At 38.1% G+C, this 12,425-nt stretch overlaps 1 protein-coding gene across 2 annotated transcripts in view; it reads right to left on the bottom strand.

Moving 5' to 3' along the window:
- Positions 1-12,425, bottom strand: part of mpped2a (metallophosphoesterase domain containing 2a) — a 147,910-nt gene that overhangs the window by 130,995 nt on the left and 4,490 nt on the right. Inside the window, exons 1-2 of one of the 2 annotated variants that reach the window (XM_062069467.1) lie at positions 11,631-11,674; positions 8,872-9,125 (exon numbers count right to left, since the gene is read on the bottom strand). In XM_062069467.1, the coding sequence (XP_061925451.1) occupies positions 8,872-8,984 (113 nt within the window). In that variant the 5' untranslated portion in view covers positions 8,985-9,125; positions 11,631-11,674. Of the gene's footprint in view, positions 1-8,871; positions 9,126-11,630; positions 11,675-12,425 lie in introns of those variants that run through there. The other variant, XM_062069458.1, reaches the window with a different exon arrangement.

Below are 12,425 nucleotides of genomic sequence, written 5' to 3'. Positions count from 1 at the left end.
TGCACACTCTTGGCATTCTCTCGATGAGCTCCAAGAGGTAGTCACCTGAAATAGCTTTCACTTCACAGGTGTGCTTGAAGCTCATCGAGAGAATGCCAAGAGTGTGCAAAGCAGTATTTAGAGCAAACATCTCTGTTTACATTTTCACACTATTTTCTTACATTTTACTAAGCATTTCTTACAAATTATAAGTGTTCAATGTGAAGTGAAGTGAATTATATTTATATAGCGCTTTTTCTCTAGTGACTCAAACCGCTTTACATAGTGAAACCCAATATCTAAGTTACATTTAAACCAGTGTGGGTGGCACTGGGAGCAGGTGGGTAAAGGGTCTTGCCCAAGGACACAACGGCAGTGACTAGGATGGCGGAAGCGGGGATCGAACCTGGAACCCTCAGGTTGCTGGCACGGCCACTCTGCCAACTGAGCTAATGTGATTTTTACAATTTTGTTTACATTGATTGAGTGTTTTCTATGCTTATGTTGACGTCTCCTTTCCACCATGATATCTAAAGGAGATTATGATCAGAGGAAGGTTATACTTTACAGTTTATATATTTTTCTCCTGGTCCTTATTTTCACATAAAACATATCAATAATTATCGATGTACAGTCTCACCCAGACCCACCTTTTACCCTTTGATTATTTTTTCATTTCATCTTTTCCAACTTACCTTAACACACGGTCAATTGGTCGGGCGATGCCCTTAAAAGGCCGAGAGGAAACGCGGAGCGACACCATAAAGAAGCGGCGACAAAAGCTGTCACTTTTAATCACGGAGGTATAAAACAAAAATGGAGAAGGAGATAAATTGTGGGAGCGAGCTCAGACGTCCCACCAGAACGTGTCCTGCGCTGTCCGGCACGGTTACCCTTAATTCAAATTGAGGTATTTGGCCTGATTTATCGCCGCCTCTGCCAAGCGTTAAAATGCTTTGACATAACATAAACTGCGGGGTGACCTTGTCTCCTTTTCCACGTCGGAGGGGACCAACGCTCGCTGCGCCGCCAGCCCTTCTCACAGCTCGCAGGACTTCCAAAACAGTGGGATCTGTGTGTGAACACGGCCAACGCCAAGCAGACGGTTAGCGTCCTGTTTGCCATCGTACATTTTGACCGCCTTGATTTTTGTAAGCTTCCAGGTCCAAAAAGTTTCTGTAGTTGCGTAGTGTATAGAACAGGGGGTGTCCAAAGTGCGGCCATTTGCAGACCGTAACTAATATTTTAACGGCATGCGACACAATCGTTAGCGTTCTGAATTTAGCATGGTAGCTTTTTGGGGGGCAAATAATGCAGGTATACACCGCAGTGGCTAGTGGTAATAGTTTGTTACTTGACGAATGCTACCAGTTAGCATGCTAACGTTTTTAGCTAATTTTCTTAGCATAGACCAAGTACTATGCTAATTTTAACATGTTAAAATACTCATTGTAGCATGTGTCAAGTACCAAAATGTATCGCTCTGCAATGTATATCTGATAAATTTGTTTAAAAGGTTAGCATGCTAACGTTACCATCTATCAAGTACCTAACAAAATTATTTTAAAAAGCTAGCCTATTAACGTTAGCATGCTAACAGGACGCATGCGTCAAGTGCCAAAATATATTATTCTGCAATGTACATCTGATAAATTTGATGAAAAAGTTAGCATGCTAGCGTTAGTATAGATCAAGTACCAAGTACCTAATGTTAGCATGCTAACTTTTTAAACTAATGTATCAGATATATATTTCAGAGTAATATATTTTGGTAATTGACGCATGCTAACTTTAATAGGCTAGCTTTTTTAGCTAGTGTTAGGTACTTGATACTTGATATATGCTAATGTTAGCATGCTAAATTTTTAAACAAATTTATCAGCTATACATTGCAGAGTGATATACGTATGTTGGTACTTGACATATGCTACAATTAGTATTTTAACATGTTAACATTAGCATGATAGCTTCTTTTTTTTAGCTAGTTTTGCAGTATACACCTCAATGTAAAATATTTTGGTATTTCACTAATGCTAACTGGATGGATGGATGGATGGATGGATGGGACTAATGCTAACTGTAAGCAGGCTATTGTTAGCATGTCAGCGATTTAGCCCTATATTGCTCATATTTCTTGTTACTTGACGCTATCTGGCCAGCGTGTAAACTTTTAGTATTTTAGTTCGGCTTTAGCTCTACAGAATTCGCACAGAATTTCTACCAAAATTGCATTTTCCAGTTTTGAAGGGGAAAACTACCCAAATGGCCCCACGTCATTTGATTTGTCAGTCGGTGGCCCTCAGTGGAAAAGGTTTGGCCACCCTAGGTGTAAAAGAACTACACAGTAATGATATTTTTAAAAAATACATATAATTTGTTCAAACTGTATTATAAGGCATTTTAAGTGTAATTAAATATCTTCATTGTCTGAGTGTATATCCGCCTGAAAACCAGCATCTTCTGCAGTGGACATTTGTGTGTTGCATTACAACATAACATTTGTGGCTAAACAAAAACAAATGTCCACTGCAGACTAGGGACAGGTGTCGTTTACATTTTAACCAATACTGGTACAAAATCAGTACTTTAAAAAATATGCAAATATATGTAAGAAATAATAAATAAAAAATGTATTTGTATTCTTATGGAATTTGTAATATTCAAGTTGAACAGACTAGTATTGAAAGGTTTTAATATAAATTAAAATGTATAAATAAGTCGTAAAATCCACAACAAATTGTCATAATTATTGCAGCAATACACAGCATAGAGAACACAGAGTCTGACGGTCTTTTGAAACTTTATTGCCGACCATAAAACGCCCACAGAAGCCCTCATAACACTGATAGCCAGCCAACACAAGACTTCCTCATTATGCCATGATGATGCATTCACAAACCATTGGAATTATGAGCATCAAACATTTTAAAAGCTTCTTTTTAAATATACAACAATTAGTTGTTGATTTTATTTTTACTCTACACCAAAAAAATAATCTATTTATTATTATTCTGTCGCAAAAGTTTGCTGGAGGCCACAGCCCACAGTTTTCATCTGTTCTGAACCGTTTCCATCCATCCATTTTCTACCACTTGTCCCGTTCAGGGTCGCCGGGGGTGCTGGAGTCTATCTCAGCTGCTTCGTTTCAAGTATCAAAATGTTAGGCTCGACCAGGAATCATGCTCCCCCCCCAAATTTTTTTATATTTTTAAAAAATATCCCAGGTTACCCAAAATTCCCGTTTTTTTCGGGACAATTTTCCCATTGAAAATGAATGGGCTACTTTTCCAACTAGCACAATTCCCACATTTTTAGCCGATTCGAAACGTTCCACCATCCACACACTTCACTCACCTTGGACAACCAAACTACCAAGTTCAAAAAAATTCCAGGAATTCCCAGAATTCCCGGTTTTCGAAAGCTTTGTTTTCACCTCTTGCTGGAAAGTTTTGTCAGACGGCATTTTTGAATCGTTTTTGACCATTTCACCTTCAAAACATTCCTCTTAGTTGGGACAACAACATTACTATTTTTATTTTCATACAAATTCCCGGTTTTCCCGAAATTTCAGGAATTCCGAAATACCCATTCTCAATTAAAACTGTGCATCAACATTTTTTAAATGATTCAGAGAAATCCAACACCAACCCATTCATATCATCTTGGACAATGGTGCTAGTATCAATACTTTCCGAAATTTCCGGTTTTCACGAAATTCCCAAACTTCCAGGAATGTTCCCACTCAAATTAATGGACGTATTCATAGTTCTACAATCACTTCAATTCGCAAACTGTTTCGCATGTTTTAAACCCAATTCCACCATTCACACCCTTCACTCACCTTGGACAACCAAACTAGTTAAAACCTTTTCGGGACAACAAAATTACCATTTTTTTTTTCGTACAAATTCTCATTTTTCTCGAAATTTCAGGAATTCCAAAATACCCATTCACAATTCAAACTGTTAGTACATCAACACTTTTTAAACGATTCCGAGATCCAACACCAACCCATTCATATCATCTTGGACAATGGTGCGAGTATCAAAATTTTCCGGTTTTCACGAAATTCCAAAATTTCCAGAGAATTTTCCCATTCAAATTAATGGACGTAGTCATAGTTCTACAATGCCCTAGATTCTCAAAATGTTTCGCAATTTTTAAACCCGATTCCCACCTTTCAACCTTCCACGCACACGGTTCTTTCGATATATCAAAGGGAAAACATGTTTCCCTATCCAAAAATTCCCGGTAATTTTCCCCCCGTTGACAATGAATGGAAAATATACAATCGACTGCATATCCCACATTTCCCATCCAATTTGTACCCTTCCAACATCCACACAGTGCGCTCACCCTGGACATTCAAGCCAGCATGTTTCCCGGTTCCGAAAATTCCCTGATGAACTGAAATTACCAGGAATTGCCCTCCATTAAAATTGAATGGGCAATATACAAACCCCTTCAAATCCCACATTTCTCATCTGATTCGAACAGTTCCAACATCCACACACTCCACTCACCCTGGACAGTCAAGCATTTCAGTTCCGTTCACGCGTATCGCCGGCTTGCGCACATAGCGCATTCACACACAATCCCTTCCTTAATTGCAAATTCTAGTTCGATTTAATTCACAAAATTTGATTATTTAGACTTAGACAAACTTTATGATCCCAAGGGAGATTTTAGACAAACAATAATAGGGATGTAAATCTTTGGGCACTACTAACAAGTCGATTCGATTCAGATTCCTGGGATGACGAGTCGGTTCAGAATCGATTCGACACTATTCTCGATTCAAACCAATTTTTGCATTGCATTATTTGTTATAATAACTACAAGAAAACTTTTTTCAAAACAGGTTAGAAAAGTTCCTTCTGGTTGCATAGAGATGGCCTGAAAATGTAGTTTTAAAAATCAGTTCTTAGAAAAAAATAAGAAATAAAAATAGTTTATTTTACGATTTTTTTTTGTTATACATTTTTGAAAATCGATTTAGAATCGGGATGAATAAGAATTGCGATTCAGATGTGAATCGATTTTTGGTGCACCACTACACAGTAGTTTTACAAATATACACAATTCCATAAGACTAAAAAGGGTTTTGTGTGTTTTTGATTTTTTTTTTTTTTTACATGAATGTGCATGTTTTACATGTGTGCATTTGCAGGCTAAGTACTGCTTCAGGCACCGTTTTTCAGGTATCAATTTGGTACTAGTATCGGTTCAAATGTAATAGATAGCCATCCTTAATTAACAGTGCGCACCACGAGGTAATTGTGTGACTGCTTCAAAGCATTCACACATATCTTTTTCTACACCAAAATTATTCTACTTCTTCTTCTCCAGATTTTGGCTCGTTCAACCTTCCACTTTTTTCATCCGATTCAAACCTTTCCAACTTCAAACTGTTCAGCCTATTCGGGAATCGCAGGCTTTTCCTTGACAAATTCCAAAAATTCCCAGAATTCCAGGTTTTCCGGGACATTTTTCCCATTCAAAATTAAATTGGCCATTTTTCAAACGTGCACTATTTCCACATTTTCCAACCGATTCACACCATTTCACCTTGAACACATTACACTCATCCTGGAAATTCAAACTATCATTTTTCCAAGTTAAAAAAAAAATCCAAGAATTCCCAGAATTATTTTTTTTTCAAACCCTTTTTGACCTTTTTTCTGGCGACTACTCCTTCCACATTTTTCAACCCACTTCAACCCTTCCACCGTCAAAACATTCCTCTTAATCAGGACAAAAAACAAAGTTGTTTTTATGTACTGGAAAAATTCCCGGTTTTCACGAAATTCCTTAATACCATTTCTCAATTAAAAATGTTACTATATCAACATTTCTCGACCAATTTGAAAAATTCCAACACCAACCATTTCAATTCATTCAGAACATTCAAGTCTTAACATTTTCCTAAAAATTCCTGTTTATCCCGAAAATCCCATTAAAGGCCTACTGAAACCCACTACTACCGACCACGCAGTCTGATAGTTTATATATCAATGATGAAATCTTAACATTGCAACACATGCCAATACGGCCGGGTTAACTTATAAAGTGACATTTAAAATTTCCCGGGAAATATCCGGCTGAAACGTCGCGGTATGATGACGTATGCGCGTGACGTAGTCAGTTTAACGGAAGTTATGGTACCCCGTAGAATCCTATACAAAAAGCTCTGTTTTCATTTCATAATTCCACTGTATTCTGGACACCTTTTGCAATTTCTTTAATGAACAATGAAGGCTGCAAAGAAGACAGTTGTAGGTGGGATCGGTGTATTAGCAGCGGACTACAGCAACACAACCAGGAGGACTTTGTTGGAGAGCAGACGCGCTATCCGGCGACCTCACCTTGACTTCCTACGTCTCCGGGCCACCAAACGCATCGGGTGAAGTCCTTCGTCCTTCCGCCGATCGCTGGAACGCAGGTGAGCACGGGTGTTGATGAGCAGATGAGGGCTGGCTGGCGTAGGTGGAGAGCTAATGCTTTTAGCATAGCTCTGTGCGGTCCGGTTGCTAAGTTGCTAAGTTAGCTTCAATGGCGTCGTTAGCACAGCATTGTTAACCTTCGCCAGCCTGGAAAGCATTAACCGTGTATTTACATGTCCACGGTTTAATAGTATTGTTGATTTTCTATCTATCCTTCCAGTCAGGGGTTTATTTTTTTTGTTTCTATATGCAGTTAAAGCACGATGCTATCACGTTAGCTCGTAGCTAAAGCGTTTCGCCGATGTATTGTCGTGGAGATAAAAGGCACTGAATGTCCATTTCGCGTTCTCGACTCTCATTTTCAAGAGGATATAGTATGCGAGGTGGTTTAAAATACAAATCCGTGATCCACAATAGAAAAAGGAGAGAGTGTGGAATCCAATGAGCCAGCTTGTACCTAAGTTACGGTCAGAGAGAAAAAAAAAAGTATTTCACTGCACTTCACTCTAACGTTCCTCGTCCACAAATCTTTCATCCTCGCTCAAATTAATGGGGTAATGGTCCGAATCGCTCTAGCTGCGTTGAAAACAATAGGAAAATATGAGGGAGTGAACAACTGACAACGTCACGCTACTTCCGGTAGGGGCAAGGTTTTTTTTTTTAGCAGAGACCAAAAGTTGGGAACTTTATCGACGTTGTTCTATACTAAATTCTTTCAGCAAAAATATGGCAATATCGCAAAATTATCAAGTATGACACATAGAATGGATCTGCTATTCCCGTTTGAATTAAAAAAAATTCATTTCAGTAGGCCTTTAAATTCCTATTGAAATGAATGGGACAGTTTTCAAAGTTCCACAATGCCCACATTTCTCATCCGATTCAAACCGTTCCAACTCCAAAATATTCAGCCTGTTGAGGAATTGTGTGCTGTCCTTCAACAATTATAAAAAAATCCCAGATTTCCAAGAATTCCCAGTTTTCAGGGACATTTTCCCCATCCATCCATTTTCTACCGCTTGTCCCTTTTGGGGTCGCGGGGGCTCGCTGGAGCCTATCTCAGCTGCATTCGGGCGGTAGGCGGGGTACACCCTGGACAAGTCGCCACCTCATCGCAAGGCCAACACAGATAGACAGACAACATTCACACTCACATTCACACACTAGGGCCAATTTAGTGTTGCCAATCAGCCTGTCCCCAGGTGCATGTCTTTGGGGGTGGGAGGAAGCCGGAGTACCCGGAGGGAACCCACGCAGTCACGGGGAGAACATGCAAACTCCACACAGAAAGATCCCGAGCGCAGGATCGAACCCCAGACCTTGGTATTGTGAGGCAGATGCACTAACCCCTCCGCCACCGTCCTGCCCACATTTTCCCCATTCAAAATTAATTGTCCATTTTTTAAACTTCCACAATTCCCACATTTTTCAACCGAGTCAAACCATTCCAACATCAACACATTCCACTCATCCAACTAAGTTGTTCTTTGAACTGAAAAAATTCCCGGCTTTCCTGAAATTCCTTAATACCATTCCTCAATTAAATATTTTAATACTTTAACATTTCTCAACTGATTTGAAAAATTCCAACACCAACCATTTCAACTCATTCAGACCATTCAAGTCTTTTAACATTCTCCAAAACATTCCCGCTTTTCCCAAAATTCCCAAATGTCCATTAAATTCCTATTGAAGTGAATGGGACATTTTTCAAAGTTCCACAATTCCCACATTTTTCATCCGATTCAAACCGTTCCAACTCCAAAATATTCAGCCTGTTGAGGAATTGTGTGCTCTACTTCAACAATTCTATAAAAAAATCCCAGTTTTCAGGGACATTTTCCCCATTCAAAATGAATTGTCAATTTTTTAAACTTCCACAATTCCCACATTTTTCAACCGATTCAAACCATTCCAACAGCAACACATTCCACTCATCCACCTAACATTTTCCAGAGTTCCAAATCAAATTACGTTTTTCCTGGAAACTCAAACTCTTCAACATTCAAACTATTCTTACATTCATACTACATTTTGGTCAGCGTTTCAGTTCAACTTCTGCATTGGAGCATTCACATGCAATTCCTTCAGGAATTGCTTCATCTAGTTTTGATATTATATCCTTATCAGTGACGGGGAAGGAAGCAGCTGGGAATAAGTTTGCTGGTAAAATGTCATATGACGCGCACTGTCATTTATTAATTGCCATTTTACATGCGCCTCTTCATGCAAAATGGGGCCCACACAGATGGATGCTGCTTCTCAGGAGGATATGGAAAAATAGAAGATATAACATTTTGAGTACTAATTTGTTTGGTCTCTAATGGAATGCACAGCGGGTGTCACTAAAATGAAACACTTTGGACCATCAGACCGCAGTTATTCCATGAAGTGTCCAATTAAAAGGTGCAGTGTGTAATATGAAGCTGTTACAAATGCGTGCACTTACATGTGGACGTGTGGAGGTTGGAAGCGGCTCTGGTTGATGTTGTAATGCGTAAAGGCCTGTGTCGGGTTGGAGCTGTACTCATCCACCGTGATGGTCACTTTGCCATGAGCCATCCTTCCGCCGTTTGTGACATGAGACGCCGTGCGTTCACCGGGATTCAGCAGCGGTCCGTACAGCGAACATCCTTCGGGCCGGCTTAGAAAAGCCGGGGTACGTCGCCCTCGGAAGCAGCGGCCGACCCAGCACTCTGCAGTCTGCACCAACAAGAGACAAAGGCAGGAACCTGCTTTATTGTATTCCTTTTAACTAAATAACCAAATTCCTTTTAACTATATAAATGACATTTGTAAAGTTACAAAATATTTAAAGTTAGTATTATTTGCGGATGATACAACAGTGTTTTGTTCAGGAGAGAACACACAGAAGCTAATACAAATAATAGAAGAAATTAACAAATTAACAAAAACCGACTATCTTTGAATCTCAGTAAAACTAAAATAATGCTATTTGGTAACAGTAGAAGAGAAAGTCAAACACAAATACACATACACGGAATAGAAATTGAAAGAGTAAATGAAACCAAATTTCACGCCGTCCCCAATAAAGCAAAACTAAAACATGTTCTAGACCAAAAATCACTCCATATTCTCTATTGCTCGCTAATGTTACCATATCTGAGTTATTGTGCAGAAATATGGGGAAATAACTACAAAAGTACACTTCATTCATTAACGGTGTTACAAAAAAAGATCACGAGAACATCTCGTGAGTTTTGTATTTTTGCCTTGATAGTGGATTTAAAGTTTCCTACCTGCACGCAGCCTATTGCCCTACGCATCTTTGAAGCACAAACGCCTCACGATGCCTAACCGAAACAGAAATAAACCTCAAAAATGTAAAGAGTAAATGAAACCACATGTGTAGGTATAATGATTGATGATAAATTGAACTGGAAATCTCATGTAAAAAATATACAACATAAAGTATCAAGAAACACGTCAATAATGAATAAAGCAAACTATGTTCTAGACCAGAAATCACTTCATATTCTATACTGCTTGCAAGTGTTACCTTATCTGAGTTATTGTGCAGAAATATGGTGAAATAACTACAAAAGTTACCAAAAAGATCAGTTAGAATAATACATCATGTTGGATATAGAGAACATACAAACCCTTTATTTATTGAATAAAAAATACTGAAATTCCACGACATAGTGAATTTGCAAACAGCTAAAATTATACACAAAGCAAACTATAACCTGCTACCCAAAAATTTGCAACAATTCTTCTCAACAAAAGAGGAGAAATATAATCTTAGAGAAAAATGTAATTTAAAACATTTGCACGCACGTACAACACTTAAGACCTTCAGTATATCACTATGTGGAATTAAATTATGGAATGGATTAAGCAAATAAATCAAACAGTGTACTAAAATGATCCACTTCAAGAAACTCTTCAAACTTAAAGTGTTTACAAAGTACAAAGAAGAAGCATGATAAACATTCTGAATTTATCTCATCCATCCATTCATTTTCAAGATAGTTTTACTCATATCACCATATGAAATATAACTTACTTCACCAATTATTATTTATATATTTTTATTGTTATTACTTATATTGTGAATAAATTGAGATCAGGAAGTGAACAAAAGTTTTAGCAACTGCTATGTAAAGGAAAAGGGGAAGGATTAAATAAGCTCTGCTTCTTCCTACTCCTTTTCGAACATGTTGAATAGAGAAACTGGAAATTGTGATGTTTCATGTTGTATGCATGCATGTTTCAAATAAACTCAAACTCAACTCAAAAACAAAACTTCTTTACGATGAATTGCTTCGTGTTGATGTACAAGTACCGTATTTTTCGGACTATAAGTCGCAGTTTTTTTCATAGTTTGGCCGGGGGTGCGACTTATACTCAGGAGCGACTTATGTGTGAAATTATTAACACATTACCGTAAAATATCAAATCATATTATTTAGCTCATTCAGGTAACAGACTAGACGTATAAGATTTCATGGGATTTAGCGATTAGGAGTGACAGATTGTTTGGTAAACGTATAGCATGTTCTATATGTGACAGTAATTTGAATGACTCTTACCATAATATGTTACGTTAACATACCAGGCACGTTCTCAGTTGGTTATTTATGCGTCATATAACGTACACTTATTCAGCCTGTTGCTCACTATTCTTTATTTATTTTAAATTGCCTTTCAAATGTCTATTCTTGGTGTTGGGTTTTATCAAAAAAATGTCCCCAAAAAATGCGACTTATACTCAAGTGCGACTTATATATGTTTTCTTCCTTCTTTATTATGCATTTTCGGCCGGTGCGACTTATACTCCGGAGCGACTTATACTCCGAAAAATACGGTGCACAAAGTTATCTTTCCTGTTGACATAGTACCAAAATATGGAATTATACAGGCACCTGTTTGAAAAAAAATCTTGAAAAAACACTCAAAAACATCAAATTGGAATCTGCCTGTTGATTAATAAAACTTAATTCAGTGCTGCAAATAAATTGTAGAGGCAACCACAAACAATCAAAATACACCTCAAAGTAACAACAAACAAAGCCAATCTTGTAGCACGGAATCCATTGAGTGAACTCCTTAAATATTCTTGCATAACAGTAACTTTGTTTAAAAAAAAAAAAAAAGAAAGAAAGATTCCTAAATGAATTATTAACCCGAGGGGAAAGAATTAACGGCTAAGAAGAGGAGTGTGCATCTTCAGCGCTCACTCACCCGGCAGCTGCTGTGTCTGCTTGGACCCTGAGCCTCCCTCCTGTCTGACCTCCCTGACTGATCGTAAAGTGCCCGCTGCAGGCTTTGACAAGTGTTTTATACCACAGCCTCCGATGCGGACGCATCAGCACAAAAGGGGTTGAACAAAAAAAAAAAAAAAAAGGAAAGAAAATAGTCCAGAATTGATAGTCTTGTCATCTTTTTCTGTTTTGTTTGGAGGGAAATCACAGCTCCAGGGGTTTTATTTAATGCTTAGCTAGTGAATTCCTTCAATTTTCACAACAATCTATCTCAACAATATTGCATGCTGATAATAATTACTGATGTGCGGATCGATACAGAAATACCCATACCGCCGATACCAAATCGTTACATTGTAGATTTGATCTTCAAACCAAAATATCGATACATCACTCATGTATATGGATAACAGGAACACAAATGATCTTGACTATATGATATGTGGCTGGTGGGAAGTACTTTTTCTTCCGCTTGAAATAAATGAATGCCTCAAAAGATGGCTGCAAGATTCCAGCTTGGAGTACTGGGATAATCTCACACAAAAAAAGCCTATTATTCAGGTAAGGTTTCCTATAATTTGATTATCTAAAGTGGATTACATGAACCAGTGAGATATTTGTGGTGCACGGGCTCCATCTAGTGGCAGGCAGTGTTTTATTTTACTATTTTTAAACACAGTGTTACTGTTCAAACTGTGTGCCATGTTACAAAGGCCAACAATATTAAATATACTTGCTGAAGAAAACCTCTGCCTTGTTTTTAATGACTACTTAG

This window comes from Entelurus aequoreus, linkage group LG02 (genome assembly GCF_033978785.1).
Source record: "Entelurus aequoreus isolate RoL-2023_Sb linkage group LG02, RoL_Eaeq_v1.1, whole genome shotgun sequence".
Lineage (NCBI taxonomy): Eukaryota > Metazoa > Chordata > Actinopteri > Syngnathiformes > Syngnathidae > Entelurus > Entelurus aequoreus.
This window is presented reverse-complemented; position numbering and strand designations above follow the sequence as displayed.